This window comes from Pithys albifrons, chromosome 1 (assembly GCF_047495875.1).
Source record: "Pithys albifrons albifrons isolate INPA30051 chromosome 1, PitAlb_v1, whole genome shotgun sequence".
NCBI classification, from domain to species: Eukaryota; Metazoa; Chordata; class Aves; order Passeriformes; family Thamnophilidae; genus Pithys; species Pithys albifrons.
The window spans coordinates 59,171,036-59,195,858 of NC_092458.1; the positions used below are offsets into that span (position 1 = coordinate 59,171,036).

The 24,823-nt window shown below is 41.1% G+C and overlaps 1 protein-coding gene across 6 annotated transcripts in view; it reads left to right on the plus strand.

Moving 5' to 3' along the window:
* The window catches only part of FNDC3A (fibronectin type III domain containing 3A), a 122,484-nt gene that overhangs the window by 75,863 nt on the left and 21,798 nt on the right, over positions 1-24,823 (plus strand). For all 6 annotated transcript variants that reach the window (XM_071551572.1, XM_071551562.1, XM_071551583.1 and 3 more), the window contains 9 exons: positions 1,063-1,335; positions 3,361-3,419; positions 11,630-11,787; positions 12,941-13,000; positions 15,849-15,987; positions 16,583-16,636; positions 17,241-17,365; positions 21,435-21,609; positions 22,238-22,324. In XM_071551572.1, coding sequence (XP_071407673.1) covers positions 1,063-1,335; positions 3,361-3,419; positions 11,630-11,787; positions 12,941-13,000; positions 15,849-15,987; positions 16,583-16,636; positions 17,241-17,365; positions 21,435-21,609; positions 22,238-22,324 — 1,130 coding nt within the window. The remainder of the gene's footprint in view (positions 1-1,062; positions 1,336-3,360; positions 3,420-11,629; positions 11,788-12,940; positions 13,001-15,848; positions 15,988-16,582; positions 16,637-17,240; positions 17,366-21,434; positions 21,610-22,237; positions 22,325-24,823) is intronic.

Sequence of the window (24,823 nt, forward strand, 5' to 3'; positions counted from 1 at the left end):
TGGTGCCATGTGGCACATAGTTTAAAGGCCTGGAGTCGGTAACCTGTTTCTAAGCATAAAGCCGAAATGAATACAAATATTAGAATTGGACAGAAAAGTTCATCATTCTGCAGTTTAGTATTTTCACCAGTCTGATACTGACTTTTTTCTAAAGCCACTTTGTGACTCAAAGATGAGTCTTTGGGGATACTGCAGCAATGCCTCAGGTTCCTGTGTACAGGTGTAGTGCACTTACCAGACCTAGCCATACTGTCTTTAGTGTCTTTTCATTACTCTGTAGATCATAGGGTCTATGTTTCTGTGCTTTCGTGGGCTTTGTCCCTGTTGATTTCTGCTGAAGCATCATTAAAGTAAAGGGTTCTAGTTGCATTCCAAAACTTGAAACCAATGGATTTTTTTTTATTTGGCATTAGATCAAACCTGTAGGCAGTTATAAATGCCTCCCTGACACCCGATCCCATCAGATCTCGGAAGCTCAGCAGGATCAGCCCTGGTTAGTGCTTGGATGGGAGACCTCCTGGCAATACCAGGGGCTGCAGGTTCTGGTCCTGAGGACTTCACTGTCACTGTCTGAGCTCGCTCGGCCGTGGCAAATGGACCTCAGGAGTTAAACGGTGGGGCCAGTTCTGCCCACGCTGTGCCTCACCTAAAATCCACTGCACAGGCTGGAAGGGCACACCCATGTGGGGAGAGCCCTGCCCAAATCTGCATTCATGAAGTCTGGCCATATATACAGATCGAACCTCCTCCAGTGTAATAAAGTATCACATTTTTTCCGTATTGACTTTATCCTGTACCTTACAGGGCAAGGAAGATTATAGAAACATTTGAAGAATAATTTTTAAGTAGAAAAAAGATGGGAGAAGGAAAGATTGCACTTCTCTCCTAACATGTTATTAATTTTTACTTAGTATATATCAGTTAACCTGCTGGACATTTGAGTTTTCAAATAGCAGAAGAGATGTTACTTTAAACACAAGTGCACGTTTAACACACAAAGCATTTTTAAGAAGATTTTTGTGATTCTGTTCTTAGTGATTTCTTTTTTCTTCTTTCATGGAGATACTCTGCCTGCTCATGGAAGATCCAACTTTAGAGATGAACGATCTAGTAAAACATATGAAAGGTTACAAAAGAAATTAAAAGATCGACACGGAAGTCAGAAGGATAAGTTAAACAGTCCTCCATCATCTCCTCAGAAATGTCCTTCTCCTACAAGTGAGCATAATGGCCTTACAAAAGGACAAGATGCAGCTGGTATAAGCACAGGTTCTACCAAAAGCAAGTCTTTGGGTAACGGAAAAAGCAGTTCTCAGACGGACACTGAAGTAGAAGGTAAGCGTTATCAAAAGTAATGTCTACACACACACACATGTAAATGTATGATGCAAGTTCAGTGTCTGGCTGAGCACAGCATTTGTAGATAAACACCACACTTTGACAGTCGTGAAGTTGAGCAGTAGCCTGTAACTGCCCTGCCTTACATAGGATGGAGTTAAGGACAATTGACCTGCTCATCGCATTGGAATGATGGGCCTGAGAGGATAAAAATGACTGAAATGGAAGTCACCATGTGAATTTGAGAAAATACTGAGTCATACTTCATAGCACAGATTAAAGAAAAATCTCTGCTTTGCCCAGAGTTACTAGTGCTTGCATTTTAAGAAGTCACTGAATATTGATGGCCTGCTTGATATTGCAGAAAACATGGAAAGAGCCAGGTGTCTGATACAGGGAACCTACATTCAGCTTGTTAAAGAAGAATATTTTGTAAAAGAGCTACTGCTGTTATATAAAATGCACATAATGCCTGTCCCTACCTACTCTTTAATGAAAGGCCCTTGTAGAAAAAGACTTGTCCTCACATTAGTCCATGGGAATTCATGTTTTCTGGGACACTGTCATAGGAAGTGTGCTTATTGTTAATATCCTTATTTCACTTGTGATCTCACAGAGGGACTGAACTCAGTCTTGGTCGTCTTCGGTGTCAAATCTGAAGATGTGTCACTGTGCAACTTTGAGGGCATTGGCATAGCCATTCAGATTCTGAACACATCAAAGGCTTTTTATCCCAGCCAAGAACAGCTTTCTCAGAATAGGAAGCTGTAACTGCTGAGACTGAGGGAAAGAAAACACGATTTTTCTCAGCTCAGTGAAGTTTGCTTTGAGATGATAATTTTATGCCAATGTATATTAGATTGCTGTAAACCAGAGAGACTGTGATGAAAGCACATCTAATCAAAACCGGGAAACGTCAGCCTATGAGAGCGGTTTAAAAATATGTGTAGATGGTACTTTGTAAAAACTGAATGCTAAAGGTCACCTTTGAGATACAATCTGAAGTCAGAAATTGGGAACTGTTGCTCCAAACGTCAGTAAATACTTTTCAGTGTAGTTCTAGAGTCACATTTGTCTTGGTTTCAGTTTACGTTCGGTTAGTTGGTATTTATTTGCGAGCTGACTTTACCAAGGCACAGGTGATAAAATGTGCTGTTGCTTACATATGTTACAGAAATTATGTTAATGGTTTCTTTTGAAGTGTTTTACATGAAAAATGGAGAAGTCCACTTTTCAAAATTACTTAATTCAGAAGACATTGGGGAGAGTTGTGTACTGAGACTTTGACTTGTCAAACAGAAGTCAGAGAAGCATTCAGTTAGTTTCAACAGCATAAACCATCTTAGAAACAAAGTTATATATGGATTTATTCTGTGATTTTTGAAGAATTTTATCACTTTTGGGGGGGTTTTTTGTGTTTCATATAAGACACGTTAAGTGAATTAAAAATCCCTGGCCACACCATCAAAACTGAGTAGTACACTATCGAGATAATAAAATTTTAATAGTGTGTGAGAGAGTACGTAAAACACTTTCTATATACTAAGAGTCCTTTATAGAGCTTGGCTATACCTTCAGCTGAAACAAAACACCTTAGATTGTTTCCCTTGCAATTGAGGGAGGCCAGCAGTGTTACCAGTGGGCTTCAGCTGATGTGCAGTAACATATTGAAGCTACTGTAACTTGGCTGCATCTACAGCCAAAGAGAAATCTGTGGGAAGTATGTCGTCCAAGATCTTAAGTTCTGCAGAGCAGTAGTTTGTTTAAAGTTACACATTAATAAAATATAACCGGGATTTCTGTATTCCATAAATCATAGGACAGATTAGAAATAGTTTCATATTGACAACATCTTCGTGTGCTTTTTTAGTTTTATGTTACCTAGATGAATGCAAGTTAGCAAGGTGCTCTGTTTTATAAATACTTTCATCTGTGTGCAGTTGTAGATTTTGAAGAGCTATTTCATTGTCAAGTCACAATATTCATGGGTACTTCTTGTTTGCTTTGATTTTGTTTTTTAAGAAAAGGATGAAGAAACAAAAGCACTGGAAGCACTTCTTTCTAATATAGCCAAGCCAGTGGTAAGTAACAAAAGCTTTCCATAAAATCAGAATGTATCTGTTGGTATTTTACTCAGTTATACATCCTTTCTCTTTCCCAAGTTTAAAGGAACTTTAACTTTTCACACTAAAGCAAATTCACTCCCAGTCCCTGAAATATACGCAAGCAAAGTAATTTTTAGAGTATTAACATTTATGAAGCTAAAATTGTCTTGATACTTCTTCTTGGCTACTCCGTGAATCTCAGTATTAGCAGAATTATGAAAAATATATATAGAAAGGGATTGTAATGTTGCCAGTATAATAATGGTGCTGCTTAATGGAAGATGGTGCTTAACATATTTTACTGTAAAATCTGTTCTGTTTCTTGTAACTTTATTTAGTCTTAACTGTTCAGGAAACAGTTTTACAGACCACATATCTCTAGTCACAAGGGACACCTGGTGAGGTTTAGGAAACCTCGCTAAAAATGAGTGTTTGCAAAATCTTATTTGTCAAGTAGATGAAAAAATATATTTCTCTTCAAGAAACTTTGGCACCTCCAGAGAAGAGAGATGTAAAATTTGTCACCAGTGGGCTTCTGACTTACTTACTTCAAAATCTACTGATCTCTTTACCGTTTTAAGACTAATTCATTTTTTTGTGTAGATACTCTTTAAAACGCAGTTGCCAAATTCAGTAGTTTCTTGCATTTTAGAGCAGGCCTGTGGTCTTTTTCTTTCATCATCTGGATCTTCCCTGATCCTAACCTTTCTGTATGGTTTTGCAGAGGTTTTCCAGAAATCTGCACTGTAGTCCTCGGTCCACCATCTTGCCTGAGTAAAAACTGTTTGTGTTCCCCATTGTACAGTAGTCCGTACAACTGAAACTCCAGGAAGAACTTGCCATGGGTTTGTCCAGTCAATCAGCTACTTCCTCTATTCATCAGCTACATACCTTGTTCCTTCACTTCCCAGGCAACCTGGCCCCAGTTTAGTGCCCTAGTCTTGATTCTTCCTTCATGTGTTGCTCCTTAGCCTGAGGAGGAGACGCTGAGAGCTGAGGCTGTTTAGCCCAGAGAAGGGAAGGCTCAGAGGGGATCTTACCAATGTATACAGGTATCTGCAAGGCAAGTACAGAGGATGGAGTTAGGCTCTTTTCAATGTGGCTGGCATCAGGACCAGAGCCAATGGGCCTAAACTGGAACACAAGAGGTTACCTCTGAACATCAGGAAATGTTTTTTGACTGTGAAAATGACAGCTCTGGCACAACTTGCCCAGACAGTTTGCGGAGACTCCCCTCTTTGCAGATACTGAAAAGCTGTCTGGATGTCGTTCCAGGCAGCTGTTTTTACATGATCCTGCTTGAACAAACAGCAGGGTTGGAGCAGATGACCTCCAGGGGTCCTTTCCAGCTTCAACCAGTCTGTGATTCTGTGGTTCTGCAAGGGCTGAGCAGGGATTGTAATTGTAGTGGAAGACCTGAATGCATGGTGTGCTGCTGTGTCCAAGCATCAGAACAGGTTGATGTGTCTTCAGTGCCCATGTGTCTTTAGTGGCTAAGCAGCATGGAGGTGGAAGCTGGCTGGATCAAATCTTACAAAACATGGTTGAGAGAGCTGAGTCGAAGAAATGGAGAGGAGTTAGCTCATCCTGGCTGTTGCTGTAGATGGTAGCTGGGACTGTCAAGTTCAGTAGCACTTAAGAAGACAACAGTAGCAATTGCACCTAGTTGAGAGGACAATAAAAAGAGTTTTTGGAGAAGAAACTGAGACAGAAAAAAAAAGCTTAAGGATATTAAGGTTCAGGGAGAAAGGAAATGAGTGGGTAAGAGAGCTCTGACAAGGAGCACAAGTCCAAAGGGAGATCTAAAATAGATGAGAAGTCTGAGATGAGAGAATGAGACCAGGAACAAACAGAATAGTAAGTGTGAACTATTGGAAGAAAAAGATGGAGAGCTAGTAACTTTTCTGTTTGTTATTTTTACAAGCAGACAGATAATGAAATGGTGGTGAAAGTCTTGTTAGTAAGACAGGGCGGTGGGGGGGTAGTGGGCAATAGTGTCAAGAGACTAAAACCACCTGAGAAGGATGAAGGTTGGTGAAACAAGGATACCAGAACTCTGTTGAGATGCTAAAGGGCTGAAGTATGATGTGGAGTAAACAAAGAGTACTGACTGAAATTAAGAACTGTTGATTAGGACCAGATTCAAAGAGGCTGGAGAAAGGGGCAGAAGAATTTATGGCTGTAAGAATTGAATGTATGTCTACATCTGAACCAGCAAAGTCTTGCCAGCAGAGGTTTTTTTTGCTGCCCAGCTGTGCATCTCACTCCTCAGTTGTTAGCAAACACCTATTGCTATCACTCTGGTGGATCAGCCAGTAGAGACTTTGGCAGGGGATCTGAAGGCTCTGTCTAGGCTTGCTGTAAGATAATGCCAGAAAGCATTTAAGGGAGTTATTTGCTGTTGAAAATACTATTCATTACTAATGAATAGGTTAGCATAACTAATCCATTACTAATACATGACAACCTGGATGACACTTTCTGTTCTGACTAGAAATACAGGGACCAGTTCTCTAGAAGTGTGCAATCCTCTGTCAGTGGGCAGGGCATACAGAATGCTGTCCAAGCTGGAGTGTTATCAGTGGCTGCATTGCCAAGGGGAACTCTGAGCTTCCTGAATGAGACTTTGAGAACTGTGGATCAGCAGGTGTGGTCATCTGCTGTGTTGTTAATAACATAGGGAAAAGCAATGGAGTGCCACTACTGTCATGTTTTCTTTCACTTTCTTCCACCCCAACTCAACCATCATACCTTTTAGGCAAGCACTCTGTTTGCCTTCCCTACCATGTCCTTGCTTGAATGACATTATATGTAGCTGTGTGCCTACAAGTGATCTCTGCAGACCTCAGAAGACATCACAGGCACAGGCAGTGGGGGGTCTGCTACAGACTGCATAGTGTACACAAGGCCAAACTGCCAGCACTTGGAGAGGCTTATGCTTTATGAAGACAAGGGACTGTCAGGGCTGTGAGTGGGTGGAGGGCTAGCTGATGTTGCAGTTTGGGGCAGTGGGGTGTGATTTCATAGGAGTCTGTGTTGCCTACTTAGGCCTTGCAGGATCACAAGCAACCCTCCTACAGTTTTATCAAGGAAATGTTTTCCTCATGCTCCCACAAGCAAACCAGGAGATTATTATTTTCACACCTTCTGTTTGTAGCTCTTATCAGAAATATTCCTGCAGGTTTTTTATAGTTTTGGTTGAAGCACTCACTGGATTATGGTTCTGATGGATTGTCAGCACTCTGTTCTGTGGGTGAACAGTGCTGCCACTGGCAGTACTGGCTGTGGTGGTGGTTATATGATCAGATGATCATACAGGATGCTGTCTAGTATACTGTCCATTGCACCTTATCCTGCTCCAGAAAGCCTGGAATAATGCTGAAGACCTTTCTGTGCTAACCTGTGTCTCAGTGCCCAGATCCAGGGCATGCACATCTAAATCAGATGGTGGTCTCCGTTGTATGCATCATTCACATGCATCTTTCAGTTCTATACAGTATGGGGTACATAAGTTTTGCTACTTCCAGACTCCTAATACATTTTATTTTCTTTAACCTCTCCTTTTATGGATCCCCTATCCTTTCATACATGACAGTGTTAAGTCAAGTTGGTAACATGATACTACCACCAAACAACCCTTCTACTTAAGGAGGTCTTGAATTTTTTATAGCCAGATGTAGGTTGGAGTAGTTCTGCAGATTGCACCATGCTGAGTTCCTCAGCATTTGAGCAGAGTCACCACCAGCTGTCGTGTGTGTTAATCAAATAAGCAAGCAAAAGAAAAGAAGAGGGGACCTGAAAAGGCAAAAGCAAAATGAAGAATGGCACAGAAGGCTGAGTATTTAAGAAGAAGAGGGAATAGGAACTCATAATTGGAGGGTTGTCTATATAGCATGTAAGTCCCTTTGGAGGGCACCGTATTTTGTGGTTCTGTGTATGTTTGTGGACTTGTAGAATGTCATGCCCCACACTCAGTTGAGTATCCAGCATCACTGTGAATGTAATCCAGATTGCACATGCTAAGACTGCTCTTTCGTTTGACCTAAGTGGCGTGTGTAATATAGTTAACAAGGACATTCACTTTTGCAAGCTGGATTGCTAATGAAGATGTGCCCACCTCTTGTTTGAGTGTGTGTGCGTGGACATGACAAATAATTTGTACTGGATTTATACACTGGGGCTTTTTATGCACCATTAGGATGTCCTTAATTTCCAACCTCTGTGAATACTTTTCCCATTGCATTTCTGGTTCCACTGACTGTTGCTTTTAAGTTTTGGCAATGCTTCAGCATTTCATAATATATTTAGTCTCATAGTCTGTTTACACAAAGTAAAACAGCCAGAGCAGCCTACGTCGTCATTAAAACAACCAGAACAACCTACATAGTCACTGATTTTTAGCTTGGTACTTAAAGCTTCTTTGTTGTTACAGTTACAGTGTTAACAGTTATCATCTGTTATTTTACAAGTCTTCTAGAAGGTTTGCATGAGTTCGCCAAGAAACCTTGTGCCATGCCAGGGAAGTAATTTGGGATCATTTTCATCCAGTCAGAGACTTAAAGACCATTTTACCCTGTTCTCTGTTGATGCTTGTTGATATATAATGATTTCCGCTAATACTCTGAGTTTAATTTTACTGGTCAAAGTCCTATGAGTTGTCGTTAGTCTGTAGTGTTTAATGTTCTCTTTGATCTCCCTCCCACGCTCCTTGCTCTCTCTGTAGTGAACAGTTGAAACCTCTAATCTTTTAATATTCCAATAAGATCTGTGGTGGCTTGTCCCTAGCTGGATGCCAGGTGCCCACCAAAGCCACTCTGTTGCTTTCCTCAGCTGGGCAGGGGATAAAAAATAGAACAAAAGGCTCACAGGTCAAGGTAAGGATGGGGAGAGATCACTCAGCAATTACTGTCAGGGGAGAAAAACAGACAGGAAATTAGTTTCATTTATTGCCAGTCAAATGAGAGTAGGGTAATGAGAAATAAAACTGAGTCTTAAAAACACCTTTCCCCAACCCTCCCTTTCTTCCCTTGCTCGACTTCACTCCCAAATTCTCTACCTTCTCCCCCACTGTGGCTTCTTGGTGGGAGAACTCCTTACATTCTTTCCCTGTTCCAGTAGACAGTGGAAAGTTCCTCCATGAATTCACCTCCAATATGAGTCCTTCCCCCAGGCTGCAGTTCTTCATGAACTGCTTCAGTGTGGGTCCCTCCCACAGAATGCCATCCTTCAGGAACAGACTGCTCCAGTGTGGGTCCCACTCAGAATCGTAATCCTGCTAGCAAACTTGGTTCCAGCTTGGGCTCCTCCCTTCACAGGGCCACAGGTCCTACCCCAGGAGCCTGCTCCAGTGCAGGCTTCCCATGGGGTCACAGCCTCCTTCAGGCATCCACCTGCTCCAGCGTGGGCTCCTGCACAGGCTGCACGTGCATGTCTGCTCCACTGTGGACCTTCACAGGCTGTGGGGAACAGTCTGCCTCACCATGGTCTGCACCACAGGCTGCAGGGTAATAGGTGCTCAAGTGCCTGGAGCCCCTCTCCCACTCCTTCTTCACTGACCTTGGTGTCTGCAGGGCTGTTTCTCGTGTCTGTTCTCACTCCTCTCTCTGTCTGCAGTTGTTCTTCTGCAGAGTTGGGTTTTTTCACCCCTTCTTAATTCTGTTATCCCAGAGATGCTTTCACTGTCGCTGCTGGGCTGAGCCTTGGCTATCTTGGAGCCAGCTGACATCAGCTCTGTCAGACATGAGGGAAACTTCCAGTATCTTCTTACAGAAGCCACGCCTGTAGCCTCCCACCCAGCCCCCCACCCAGTCCCCCTACCAAAACCTTGCCTCACAAACTCAATAGAAGTTGTAATGCCACCTCTCATTCATACCAACAATGTTACTTACCTGGTGTACACAAAGTTAGACTAAGATGTATGAAGGAAATGTCATCTGTCAGGTGCATAAGACAGTTCAGCATTAGCAAAGCATTAGATGGGATGGTATATGCAGTTCTGGGTAAAGCACTTAAGAAAATGAATTGGTAGGAGATACCAAGAACAGTGAGAATGATCAGAGATTTGATGAGGGGAAACTCAAATGCTAGCAGTCTTCAAATACATGAGAAACAACTACAGAACAGAAGGGAAGATACAATGCTCATGGTGGTGAGGACTAGTAGGCTTGGCTGATGGTAACAGAGACACTACCTGGACATTAGGGAAAAAAATCAGCTCTTAAGGTAGCTAACTGTGGGAACAGATATTTTAGAATGGATCTACTAATCCTGAAGCACAGCAGGCCCTCAAGGAACCTACATTTCTTTCCTTCCAGATCTCCTGCCACCTTCTACAACTCAGGAGGCTGGGGTTAAGATTGTCAGAGGTTGTGTTTATCAGATGCTTACAAGTCCAGAGACTTCCAGAAATGCTAGAATTTTAGTGAAGTGGTTGTAGATAGTGCTAGTCTGGTGTGTGATTGCATCAAGATAATAATGGAATTTTTCTTACCACACTTTGAATTGTATTTCCCAAGAACTTCAGCATGTAGTCCTACTAACATCTGATCCCTTCCAGGGTATGATACACAGTCCTATTACTGCATAAGAGTTCAGGGATATTATTTCCAAGACGTTGAGGCTCATTGTTTGATTTTTTCCCCCTCCTTTCAGTTTGTTATCAGTAAGTCATGTCCCTTTACTCCATTTTTTAAGTTGACCTGTTCAGGTTTTTAGTTCAGCAGATTATAGCAACTTCAGAACACTAGTTGGGAGGATAGCTTTTTAATTCTGATACTCAGGTGATAGATTTGTAAAAACAATTATTCCCAAAATAGATATATATTACAGTCATATTGTAAAAGTAGTCATTTTGTGTAATGAAATGTGGTTTTTGTTCTTTTATAAAATTATTGTAAAAAATAGGTGGGTGCAACACAATAGCAGATGTGCAATATTTCTAAACACCCATAAAATTATAGGCATCCTTCTATAAAAGATCCTAAAACTTTGTAATCACCTGCATGCACCAGTGCACTCACCTACAGAAACATGAGCATCCCCAGCCCCTTGCAGCACACGTGGGTTTCAAGTAGCACCCACTCTCTGGAAGTTTGGGTGCCCCTAGTCATGGGTCTCCATTGGGAGACAAGGGTGCTTTAGTAGCTTTCCACGTACCTGTGTTGTTCCCTAATATCTGTTCCCTACAATCTGCTAATCCACAGGCCATTCAGAAAGCTCTCCACCAGGTCACATGCACACACCCAAACTGTGGGTCTGTGTCTGCTGCACCCCAGATTGCTGTCCCACCAGCTGAGGTGCAGCTCCTCACAGCATCCATCAGGCCTGGATGGAGGAAACAGTTATGGCAGGGCAATTTCTTACGCTGTCAGGTTTTGGTCATTGCTGTGTACCACTCCAGCATCTTTTGCCTCTGTTACAAATGTTCGTGCTGAAGCTGAGCACTTCTGTGTTTCAGAGGTCTCTTTGCGATTCCCTGTTTCTGTTTAAACCACCTGAGAGTCACTGCCTTTAGCATGATTACTCTGCTGGGGCAAACACTTGCTGAGCAGTTGGAGGTGTTGCTTTCACACACACTGCTTATGCTCGTATTTCTGTCACACCAGCTGTTGCTACCCAGGCCTTTCTGCAAAGGGTGAGCTGTGCAGGCAAGCACCACCATAGGAATTCTTCTTGTGTATATTTGTGTATATGCACATGGACCTTGTGAGCATGCCTTCATCTCTCTCTCTCTCTAGGTATATTTTTTTATTTTTTTCTTCTTAAGAAAAATGAGTTGGCAAAAAGGTATTTAAAAAAAACCCTCATATTCCCCTGACTTCAAAGAAATACGTGCCTGAGCATGGTTTAAGGAAGTGCCCAATGTCCCAGGGTGTGCTGTGCCGTCTCCTGTGCTTCACCATCACTTCAGTCCGTGTTTCAGCAGCCCACTGGGTGGCGTTTGGTACCGAGAGGTGTCTCTGCCCTCAGCCCCATGCCCAGGATTGTGGTTTTCTCTTGGCACTCCTTGTATTTCCAGCCTGATTCCATCTGTGAAAACTAGTTAGGGGCTATTGTATCAGTATAAATAATCCGATTCACCAATGGTATATTATTTTCATCTCTCTTATTTGATCCTTTGTGGCAAAGTAGTGTTTATATACAATAGCACTTAAATGGCAGAGATCTGAAAAGTCGTGTTTCTGCAGGTATCGGATATTCAGGCAAGAACAGCACTGCTTATGTGGTCCCCTCCATCCAGTGATACCAGAGAAGACACCGAAAAGAACGACATGCCAGAGGTTTATACTTACGAAGTGATGATTTCAAGTACTGGAAAAGATGGAAAGTACAAAACTGTATACGTGTAGGTGTTCATTATTTTTATTTAATTGTCACTTCATTGAGTAATGTAGCTTAAAACCTCATTTAGAATATGCTTGTTGTCTAGAGAGTTAAATAATTAGCAGTTTGGTCCAACTGCTCTTTTGAATTAGCTACTTTTTTCAGTAGAATTTGTTCTGTTTTATTACTGAAGTCTCTGCCATCAGTTGAAATGTAAAGACTTTGTTCATACATGTTGGATGCATGTTGTAATACCACTTTACTATACTTCAACCAGCTTCATTAGAAACCATGAATTCTCAAATCCTGAGATATGCAACTAGTGAGAAGTGCAAATTGTATTTATCATTATTCGTGTCAGCATATACTTCTCCTTTCCCTAAAGTTCCTCTTCATATTTGTCCTATATATGAAAAAAGTAAGTAAATTCACACAGAACACAACTCACGGCCGCAGCAAAGCAAACAAAACTCCTCCATTGTTTCATTCCTAACACAGTGGTCTTGAATCAGTTTTATGCAACTTGGAGAAACATGACAGTAAAATTTAGCCTTAAAGGTGTAGAACTCTCCTACTAATTATAAACTTTTGCCTCTAGCTAGTTTATCATAGGCACCTTCCTTGGATTTCCTGGAATCACAACTTGGATATCCCTATTCTAAAAACTAGAGGAAAAGAAATGAGCTTTGCTAACATAAGCTGATGTCAGCAAAAGAAAACTAATCATTGTTACTTAGGTGCTTTTCCTGTTCAGCAGGCTCTAACAAGTAGGTATATACAGTCAGATACAGTTTTAGGTAATGGTTTTTACAAGGCTGAACTGAGTTTCTGTAGGCCCCAGTGCTTCAATGGGGTTTTTGTGTAATAGCATACATGCATACACATGCAGCTTGTCTTACTCAGTAGAGGAAAATAATAATTACTTTTAAAAACCACCAAGCAAACAAAAGGTTGCCCCAAAACCACCAGGGCAAAAGAACAGGATTAATGCAAAAAGCCTCTAAAACTCAAAGATAAAGGCATTTACATTTTACTATATTTAGCAAGAGAGTTAAACTTTTAGCAAATACATTTCATAGAAGATGTGTTAGGTGAGTGGGTTAGATGATATATGTGATTTTTATAAATGTATGGTATTCTGAAATAGTCTTTAACAAAATTGTGTCTCTTTCCAGTGGAGAAGAAAATAAAGTTACTGTAAATGATCTCAGGCCAGCAACTGATTACCATGCAAAGTAAGTATCTCCTTTTCTCGTCATTAAATTCAGTGGAATTATTTTATAAGTTTCATTGTATCTGTGTATTTGCATAAGTCTCCAGTGATTGTTTTTACCATTTCTCACCCTCATTTGGGTCACAAATCGACATTTTTAGCTTAGTTGACCACTCAGTCCATTTTGGAAAATGTAAGAGATGATTAGTGCACCCCTATCCTACTTCCATACTCTTTTTTTCATGCCAACACAGTGACCTTTTTCGGTCCTTGGAGCCAGGCACAGGTGGTGCTTTCTCTAAATTTTCCACAGGCAGCAGAGGGAAGTACCTTGCACAGGAAGATGCTCTCTGCTGGTCACCTGAAGGCCACATTACATTGCTCTTGCTTTGCTGCAGTAGATCAGTGAACCTGACCCCATGTGTGCTAAAAAGTATGGCCTTAGCTCAGTGTAATTCTACCCTTCTAGCAGAATTTGCTGCTACAGGAGGTCAGAAGAAACAAGTTTGGAAAGATGTGGTTAGGTGTTCTTCTTCCCTCTTTGTTTTTAAATACTGGAGAGTCATTTGGAGCTGAGCTTGGCAAGGATTGCAAAGACTGATAAGGGCTTCTGTAGCTATGTCAGCCAGAAAGGAATGTCAGAGAAAGCATTTCCCCCCTTAGGAACACAACTAGCCAACTGGTAGCAATGGAAAAGGAGAAGGCTGAGGTATTCAACAACTCTTTTGCCTCAGTCTTCGCTGACTAGCTCTCTTCCCACTCCTGTCAAGTGGATGGACTGCAAGATGGATACTGGGGAAGCTAAATCCTTCCCACAGTAAGAAAGGAGCACGTTTGAGACCACCTGAGGAACCTGAACATCAGTCTGTGGGACTTGATGAGATGCACCCAAGAGTCCTGAGAGAATTGGCTGATGCAGTTGCCAAACCATTCTCCATAATATTTGAAAAGTCATGGCAGCCAGGTGAAGTCCTGGATGACTGGAAAAAGGGAAACACCCCACCCATGGTTTTTTAAATGGTAGAAAGGAAGACTGGGAACTACCTGGGAAGACTAGAAAGGAAGCCCCTGGGGACCTCACCTCTGTGCCTGGGAAGATCATGAAACAGATGACCGTAGAAACTGTGCTAAGGCACCTGGAGGACAGGAAGGTGATTGGAGACAGCCAGCATGGCTTCACCAAAGGCAAGTCCTGCTTAGCCAGCCTAGCAGCCTATGATGGAGTGACATTAGTGGACAAGGGAAGGACTACAGATGCCATTTATCTGGACTTCTGTCAGGCCTTTGAGGCAGTCCTCCCCAGCATCATTCTCTCTTAATTGGAGAGATATGGACTTGATGGATGGACTCATGGTGGATGAGGAGTTGACTGGATGGTCACATTCAGAGAGTACTGGTCCATGGCTGAATGTCCAGATGGTGTCTGTCAGGGGTCTGTATTGGACTAGTACTGCCTAATATCTTCATCGGTGACACAGACAGTTGGGACCAAATACACTCTCATCAACTAACACCAAGCTGAGTGGTGTAGTTCATGTGCCTGAGGGACAGGATGCCATCCAGAGGGACCTGGACAAGCTTGAGTGGTGGGCCCGTGGTTTCTGCATAAGTTCATGAGGTTCAACAGGGCCAAGTGTAAGCTGCTGCACTTGGGTCAGGGGAGCCCTGGGTATCAATACAGGCTGGGGTATGAAAGGATTGAGAGCAGCCCTGCCAAGAAGGATATGGGGTCCTTCCTGGTGGATGGAAGTCTGGAAATGACCTGGCAGTGTGCTCTCACAGCCCAGAATGCCGACTATATCCTGGGCTGCATCAAAAACAGCATGGACAGCAGGTCAAGGGCAGTGATTCTGCCCCTCTGCTCTGGTGACACCCTGCCTGGAGTACTGCATCCTCTGGAGTTCTCAGCACAGGAAGGATGCTGACCTGTTAGAGTGGGGCCAAAGGAAAGCCACTAAAACAGTCAAAGGGTTGGAGCACCTCTCCTGTGAAGACAGGGTGACACAGTTGGGGTTGTTCAGCCTGGCAAAGGCTCCAAAGAGACATTTTGTGGCCTTTCAGTACTTTAGGGGTCTTATAAGAAAGATAGGGACAGACTTTAGTCTCTTGTGGTAGGGATAATGATTTTTGAATCTTCATAAGTTGGCGACCTAGGTCTTATATCTATGACCAGAGGAAAGGATGGGTTTTGGGGTTTTGTTTTTTTTCTTTCAAAGAAACAGATGAATCAGAATAAAGTAACATGCTATTAATCCAAGGAAGAGACAAGATGTAGCTACACAGGTTAGGGGGCGGGGAGAGGCCAGAAGATAATAGCATATTTCCTTTTGGAGACAAGCTGTTTGAAAAAATAAACCATTTCTCTTTGAGACAGAAGCAAGAATGCACTCTTATGAAGTAGGTGGAGAGTTAATTCATAGCCTTCCTAAAGGAGAGCACAGGATGAACACACTCAGCAAGGTCTTGAAGGAATGCAGAGGAGACTCTGAAAATGTATCAACAGCTTCATTGTGTTCATCTGACAAAAGCATGTGCAGAATTATTCATAATATCAATATGTCTACACTGTATAATGAGTCTGCAAAATGTTGCCATTATTTCCCAACCAAAGTACAACTAACGGCAGACATAATTCAAATATAATTGTGAGACTAAAGCTGACTGATGGTAATGATGTACATCCAAAGTAAACGATTTTTCTTTCACATTACTTCTATTGACCAAGGTGTTTCCCCAGTTATTTATTTATAACAGTGATATTTTAATAATGAAGCAACAAGGCAGTACCTTCATTCTGAATACTCACTTTTCTTTGGAGATTATATGTACACATTTTGAAGCAAAATGTTATTGACTCTTTTCCACTTTAGAGTCCAAGTAGAATGCAACTGTGTAAAGGGGAGCCCTTCAGAAGCAGAGAGTTTTACCACAGTGAGTTGTGAACCTGATACTCCAAATCTGCCCAGGATAACAAATCGGACCAAAAATTCTCTTACTCTTCAATGGAAGGTAAGAATTGTGTCACAGCCTTTAAAACAAATATTTTAAACTCTCCAGAATTGTTGTGAATTTATCAATAAAATACCAGTTCTCTGAAATGGAAATGAAAATTTTTTGTCAAACATACTAATTTCAGTCACAGTTCCGTGACTGGAAATAGATGCACTGGGTTAATTGTGGGCTTCACTAAAAAGAGCCTTTGCAGATTAAGTTACTGAGTTCCAGTCCCCTACTGTTGTGTGGAACTGATTCCTTTCTCTGTTATTGAACATAGGCTTGGTTGTACGAAGCAAATCAAGTGGTCTGATAAGACTGAGATCTGAGCAGACCTGGAGTCCAGCTGCTCAAAAAAATACTAGTAACATTTTATACAGTCACCTGAATACTTTTTCAAGATCTAAATTAGAAAATAAAACCATAAACAAGCAGTCATTGGATGGAGGCTGAACGAGGACTGTCTTGGCAAGTGAAACAATTGTATGCGGAGAGCATCATTTGCCTTCTGCTGTTCTTGTCATGGTTTGGCCCATGCATATGGGGGTTTTATCCTTAAGTGGTCATGTTTCCAGTTGAGAGTTCTAATTTTCTTGTTTTTCTGTTGCAGGCATCTTGTGATAATGGTTCCAAAATCCACAGTTACCTTTTAGAATGGGATGAAGTAAGCAAGTTTTGCTATTGTATTTTTAATTTTGTAGGGTTTTGAAGTAGTTGTGTGTGATTGTGCACGTCAAGTTGTATGAAAATTATTACCTCTGTTCAGAGGTATGTGACAGTTACCAAAATATAGCTATTGCTCTTTTTTTTTTCCTGGGGGATATAAAATAATAGGATCCTAATTGCATGATTCTGCCACTCTTAGTAGTGGCTTTTTCAATTGTAGTCCAATACCGCATTCAAGAGCTGACACTGAAGGATCATTTTCCTGTAACAGTTTTTCTTTTGTACAAAGCAGATGGGTCAGCTATGCCCCTGCAAACATCTTGGAGTCTCTACCTGGACAGCTATTCTGAGATGACAGAGCTGCAGAAGCTTCATTACTTTTTTTCTTTCAGCCCTGCAAAGCTGTGAAATGAAAAGGAAGGAAAAAAAGCTGCTAATGTAATATAGATGCAAAGTTTGATATACTACTACCTCACTATGTAGGAGATTCTTGAACTATATTTAATTTCAAAAAATGAGTTTACTTCACATTTGTGTGTTACTTTAATTGAAGGATGCATATATAATAGGGTGAATAATGTGATTCATTTATTCCTTTGTAGGGAAAAGGAAATGGAGAGTTTTGCCAGTGTTACTACGGTCAGCAGAAGCAGTATAGGATCACTAAACTATCACCAGCAATGGGATACACCTTTAGGCTAGCAGCCAAAAATGACATGGGAATGAGGTAAATATTATGTACATAATAATAGAAAGCATATGCATGCATGTGTGTGCTTGTTTGGGAAAAACATATGGTGGCGTTTAAAGAAAATAGTCTTTTGTCCAACTGGAATGAACTGAAACATGGAATATATAATATACACCTAACAGTGTTCATCTAGTCCCAATTACTTAGTTAATTCACAGTATGTGATTAGATTATTCATTTTACAGATTACCTGTGTGCTATGAGTCACTTGATTCTCCTTGAGCAGAGGAGGTTAGACAAGATGACCTCCAGAGATCCCTTCCAACCTCAGCTATTCTGTGATTCCCAGCAAAATGCATTTTGTTCAGGCCTGGCATGACTACATACTACAGTTGCTGTGTATGTGCGTACTTACCATATAAATGCTACAAATCTCAGCCCTGCTTAGAAGCAGCATGTGCTGCTGCTGTACTGACCAGAGGTTACCTCATTACCACCATGCTCTCTGCTGCTCTTGGCTCTGGGCAGGTTTGATTGGTGCTAGACATAAGGTTGGTTCCTGAAGGTGGTGCAGCAGTTTTCAAGGCTTGCCATCCCTCCTTAAATTTAGTCATAGTGATGACAGTATAAAGAGGTGTCAGTAAGTCTGCTGGAGCAGGAAGTCTGGCAGAACCACCACTGCCGCGTGTCAGTGTGTCTGTGGTGCTCTGTATCAAGTCCTCTTACTGGGTTTATTGCCCCTTTATCTAAGGGATTTGTTAGTCTGCTGTTACCCTGGGAAATAGAATATGACATGACCATATCAATGAATTCAGTGGAAGTTCTAGAGCTCATTATAAACACTTAGGATATGTGGTTCATGCTTATAGTTACAACTTTTCAGAAGTTATAGAGCACCAAACTTTTTTTTGAATTTTTGAATGGATGACATGTGCCATGTGCTCTAGGACACTGCTACTTAAGCAGAGAGGTTGACCAGATGGCCCACTGTGGCCCCTTCCAGGCTGACCCATTCTGTGATTCTGTGACATCTGAATTCTGCAGAGAATATAAGTAACAACACGGCAAAAAAGACCCCAACATTTTCTCAACTTGCACTACTGAGTGCAGTAGTTCTTGGGAATGCTTTTTGGGGTTAGGGTTACGGTTAGGGTTACGGTTAGGGTTACGGTTAGGGTTACGGTTAGGGTTACGGTTAGGGTTACGGTTAGGGTTACGGTTAGGGTTACGGTTAGGGTTACGGTTAGGGTTACGGTTAGGGTTACGGTTAGGGTTACGGTTAGGGTTACGGTTAGGGTTACGGTTAGGGTTACGGTTAGGGTTACGGTTAGGGTTACGGTTAGGGTTACGGTTAGGGTTACGGTTAGGGTTACGGTTAGGGTTACGGTTAGGATTACGGTTAGGATTATGGTTAGGGTTTTACGGTTAGGGTTACGGTTAGGGTTAGGGTTGCTCATAAGGCAAAGCGCATGAACCTGGCTAACAGTCACACTGTCAGGGCTCATCATCTCTAGAGCAGACTGCTGGTGTCCATGCTACCTGGTAGCACTTGGACCTTGAGGTCCTGTGTGGCATAAAAATAAGGTTTCCCTAGCCATAAGCCTAAAATTGCTATTTTGCATTTGCTTTTTAATTCACTGTTTGAAATAGTATGAAGACTGTGCTGCAGCTTATCAGAAGGGTGTTTTTATAGCATGAAGTAGAGGATGCATGTGGTGTGTCCTTCAGCTGGCAGAAGGAGGTGCCTCAAGCACTGCCTGATTGGACAGTGTGGGAGGACAGCATAAAGAGTAGGGCGCCAGGGCTAGGGTCATAACTCATGCTGGGCAGAAGTAATCTTCTGCAGGCTGTAAGTATGGGGCAAATACAGCTTGCTCAGGAGATTGGAGCATGTGTTGGGAGTCTTTGGAGTGTACTCAGGAATGCATTGTATATAGTGCCTCTTCCTCTGTCTTTGCTTAAGCACCTGCTTTGGGCCACTGTCATAAGACACTACAGTGGACTAAAATGACTTCTGGTGTGCTCTGACAGACTTCATGACATTACTGCCTTCTGGATGAAGTCCCTGTAATTATTTTTTTTAGTACCCTTGGACTTTGTCTTGATGAGATTTAGTTGGAACTGTTAAAGACAGGGAGGGAGCTGGTGGTTCAGCAGGGTCCAGTGCTCAGGCTCTCTTCCTGTTCCTCTTTTACATCTAAGTGTAAATGTACCCTCCAGGCATAGCTGCACATGCACAGATTCCTCCAGCATAAGCTTTGAAGACACTGATCAGTTAAGTACCCTCCTTAAACTAATCATGCTGAATAGATTTTTAAATCAATATTTAATAGGCTTGTGAAGATGTGTTTTATTGTCTTCATGATATTATTTAATTAAGAAGTCTCTTGAAATAATATTTATTAGTGTAGAGTGCTTGTTTATTCCATATAAAGAATGTTGAGAACATTAGGCATCTGGAGACAGAATTTTGTCTAAATAATTTTACCAACAAGAACAGATATTTTATCTCTGAGTTACTCATTTTTAAATTTAATTCTAACCTCACAAGAAACAGTGGCTAAAGGATACTGGAAAAATAAACTGTATTTTGAAAAATTGGTAGTATTGTACTTCTAAGGAAATTGTTTAATTATCTTTCAAATGTGGGTATCTCTGGAACTCAGTTTATTTCAGTGTATTTTGGAGTGGTTCAAGCAAGTAAAGACATAGAATCTTTTTAAAATGCCTGGTATTTTACCTTATATCTGTTTGTAAGGTGACTCCTTCAATAGTTTGTTGTGAATACAGATAGACCATACTATTTCTATCTAGTCTCTCTTGCTTTCTCTAGGCTACCTACAAAATGCTATCCTTTTTTTAGTAAATATATTATAGGTATCACCTAATCTGTGTTTCAGAGATTTTCTTGCTTCTGACTTCTTACAAGAAAAAAATTACTTTTCCCACAAATTTAAAGTTTTCTCATTTTGCACCTTTTCACTTCTTGCTTCACAGTATGTCTGCTTTGTGTGTTATCAACGCTCTTGATAATGTGTTGTCTGTAAGATTATTTTTTTTTACACATGGAAAGTACTTTAATGCAGACCCAAATCTACAATATGTGTGTGATTATAATGTAGGTGGAGTAAGAGGTATCTCTATATTGAGATTTTTCAGGCGAGTCAGGTTTCAACACATGAAATATTTAACTGGTACAGTTCTTTAAGCCATATAGAGGATTTCATTTCAGGGCCTCCTGATGCTCACTTAGGCAATCTCTAGCTGTCAGATGAAAATTACTTCTTTGCAGTTTAATTGTAACATTAGTTTCATATGGCTAAAAGCACTAGTTCTAGGCCTGTAAATGTTGCTTCAGATCTCGTGCAGAAGCAGCAAAAGTCAGCTTGAGAACTGGTGGGGCTTTTTTAGTATAGCTGGATACATGTTAGACTGTCTGTGCAGGTGTAGTACCTGTTTTGGATCCCTCTGTTTCACAATAGGTCTTTTTATATAACTTGTTTGTATTTTCACCACAAGGTGCATCTAATTGTCATTAGATAAGGTTAACAGTTTTATTAGAAGGTTCACTGGTGTACACCACTCCATTTGTTCTGCAATAAGATTTTCATATTATCAACTCTTAAGATAGCTTAACATTGAATGAGACTATTATTCTATTATTTTCTGAATCACTAGAGAAACTACTACTTCAAAGTATTCTTGGAACACAAAAGCAAAATTTGTTTTGAGGTCTTCCCATATATGCTTTTATGCCTTCATGTTTTCATTTTGAATAGGAAGGACACTGTGGTGTTAGTATATTATTGCATATAGAGCTCTGCTGCTTCAGAATAGAGTTAATATGAAAAAGTAAAATATTTTGGTTAGCAAAACATTGTAATTATATCATACAAAAGAATCTTTTGATTATGAACATGTTACCCTTGTTCAGATGTTTTGTTACTGATAGGCAAGTCAAGTCATCTGCATGTACCTACTAGCTTGCAATTTCCCATTGTGCTTATGTCCAAGAAACTGTCATAACTATGTTTAGTAAGAATTTTGCTTTTCTAGAAATTAATTATTGTGTTTAGTTAGTTTACGTACTGTCTGTTTTAAACAGTGATTTTAGTGAAGAAGTCCTGTATCATACCTCAGGCACTGCCCCAACCACACCAGCAAGTCCTTTGCTGATTAATGCTGGAGTTACTTGGTTATCCCTTCAGTGGACAAAACCCTCAGGAACACCATCAGATGAAGGAATCTCATATATATTAGAGATGGAGGATGAGAACTCAGTAAGTTTAGAATACTTATTCTCAATAAGAAAAGAGACTAAGATGTGTGTGTTTGATACATTATTGTGCTAAGTGTTTAACAATGATTAATTTTGATAGAATATTCTACAAGGAACTGTGTTTTCTGAAATTAAGCTAATGACTTGTCATTGTTGTGACCAAACCACATGACTTTCCTCTTTTTATTGTGTTTAGTGTTATTAAGTCCATTCCTGCAAAGACTTCTAAATTACTTCTAGCTTTGTGAATTTGTGTGTGAAAGTTAAGCCTCAAAAGAGCTGGATTATAGTAATTGCATCATGAAGTGTAGTCCCTGTAGATGTCATTTTAACCTAAGCTCCTTTGTTTTAAAAGTAATACTGTTCTACCCTTTGAAAGTGTTAGATATAATTTATGGTATTAACGTATATGTTTCTCTTACTGGTCTTTTCTCCTCTTCTGATTGGAAAATGAATAATGAATTCATTTCTCTCCAAAAAAATATTTTGTATTTACACAATGAAGGTGCAGTTATTACTTTGTCAGAGAAGCATGACAATTACAGTTTGAAACAGTAACTATTTGTATGAAGTACGTTACATCCTCTGGTCTGCAAAGATGTTTCAAATAATCCTATTTAATTCTGCAGGGATATGGTTTCAAGCCAAAATATGATGGTGATGATCTTACTTACACAGTGAAGAATTTGAGGCGTAGTACAAAATACAAATTTAGGGTAAGATTTTTTCATATGTTTGAGTGGGGGTTTTTTGAGCCAGAGTGGCTTGAGATTGACTGAAAACTGGGGAGAGCCTTTTTTAAGGGAAACTGAATTTGATGCCAGTTTAAAACTACCAGCTGAACACCTGCTTCATTAGTTGTCTCTGCAGAAGGAATGAGAACCTCTGCAAAGGCATAACACAGTTACAGGTATCTTGAAATTTCAGGTGAGTTTTTTAATTTGGCTTTTGTATTTCATATACATGGTAATATTACTTAGTGTAGCTATGGGGTTCTTTGATAGATCCTAAACATGTCTAAACACATGTTGGGGTTAAAAAGTTTTGTTAGTAAATCGTTGATATTACCACAGTGCTGAGCCCATTCTAATAAGTCTTGTGGGCTGAACTTGTTAGCTCAGGTTGAAGTCTGGCCTTGGGTAGGGTTAAAAGCTGAAAAGAAACATACTGGTCATGGGAAGGTGACCAAATAGCCATCGAAGACTACAAGAACCTTTCTAGGACATGCAGAGTTGCAGTCAGGAAGGCTGAGAATCAGCTAGAACTGAAACTGTCCCAAGGTGTCAAGAACAACAAACAGGGGAGTAAGTAGAAGCACAGGGAAGACACACAGCGGCCCATTGCTGAACAGAGCTGGCAAGCAAGTTACTAATAATGCAAATAAGACTGAGCTTCTTAATGCCTTCTTTGCCCCTGCCTGGGCATAACTGGACCCCAGATCACAGGACAAGGTAGCTGTGACAAGCCTGGGCTTTGGTCTCTTGGAAGGGCTCAGTCCACTCCTTGATGTTAAGAGAAGTGGCTGACATTGCTGCAAGACCACTTGAAAAGTGATGGAGATCAGAGGATATCCCTGAGGACTGGAAGAGGGCAAATGTCATACCCCTATCTACAAGGAGGGTGCAAAAGAGGACCCAGGAAACTACAGGCCCATTAATCTTACTTCAGTCCCTGGAAAAGTCATGCAAGAGTCCTACTACAGACAAGCCAAGTGAAGCAGACCAATTGGGAAAAACCTACACCAAAAGTAAATCATGCCTGACTAGCCTGATCACATCTTACATGAAAGCAACACTTTCAGTTGTCCAAAAATGATCAGTGGATATTCTTTACCTGAACTTCAGCAAAGCGTTCAACAGATTGCCACAGCCTTCTCCCTGGGCAAAGTGGCAAGGTACAAACTGGATGAGTAGTCTGCAAGATGACTAGAAAATCAGTTACCAGGACACACTCAGAGGGTGGTGATCAATGGTTTTCACTCAGGCTGGCAGTCTGTCTGAAGTAGGAGTTCCTAGAGATTGATATGAGACCCCATGCTGTTCATTTTCACTACTGATCTTGATGATGGAATTGAAAGCATCCTTGCCAGGTTTGCTGGTGACACCAAACTGAGTGGTTAAATGAACATATCAGAAGGAAAAGCCATCTTACAGAGAGACCAGGGCAGGCTAGAAGAGTAAGCTAGCAAAAACAGTATAAATTTTAACAGAGACAAGTGCAAAGTTCTGCACTTGGGACAGAATAACCAGTGAGCCCAGTGCAGCCTAGAAGCAGCCTTGCTGAAAAGGACCTTGAGGAAAACTGGACCCCAGGCTGCCTCTGCAGAGGCATTGCTAGTAGAGATGAGAGATAAGATCATTCCACCGTATTCAGCACTTGTCAGATCACACTTGGAGAACTGTGTCTGGTTCTGATCTCCACAATTCATAAAAGACAGACAGATTGGAGGTGGTCCAAAGGAGGGACACAAAAATGATGAAGGGTCTGGAGAACCTGCCCTGTAATGAAAGTCTAAAGAAATTAGATATTTTCTCCCTGGAGAAAAGGCTCAGAGGGACTTCATCACAGTTTGCCAGTGCTTAAAGAAGAAAGAGGTTCTCCCTTCACAAGGAGCCACCTGGAAAGGACAAGGGATAACAGTTGCCAGTTGCACTGGGAGAGGTTTCATCTTGGTCTTAGAACGAACTTTTTCACAGTAAGGTCAAGTAATTACTGGAACAACCTCCCCAGGAATGTGGTGGATTCCTCATCAGTGGATGCTTTCAAGATATGACTGAACAGGGTACTACATAATCTCATCTAAACTCACTTTTCCGTGAAGAGTTGGACCAGATAATCTTTCAGCTCCCTTCCAACCTGGACTATTCTATGTTCTATGCCACCCTTGAACAATTGCTTGGTTTTTGGAACAAAGCTAAGGACATGTCCCATAGTGTGAATCACAGAATCATTTAGATTGGAAAAGACCTTAGAGATGACTGAGTCTAACTGTTAACCCAGTTAACTAAACCATGTCCCTAAGCACCACTTTTACACATCTTTGAAATACCTTCAGGGGTCATGACTCAACCACTTCCCTAGGCCTATGCTTGACCACCCATTCTGTGTAGGAATTTTTCCTAACATTCACTTTAAAGTTCCCCTGATGCAACTTGAGGCACAGTCAGAATAACCTCATCTCTGCCTAGAAGGGAAAAATGTTGGTAGCTGTTGTC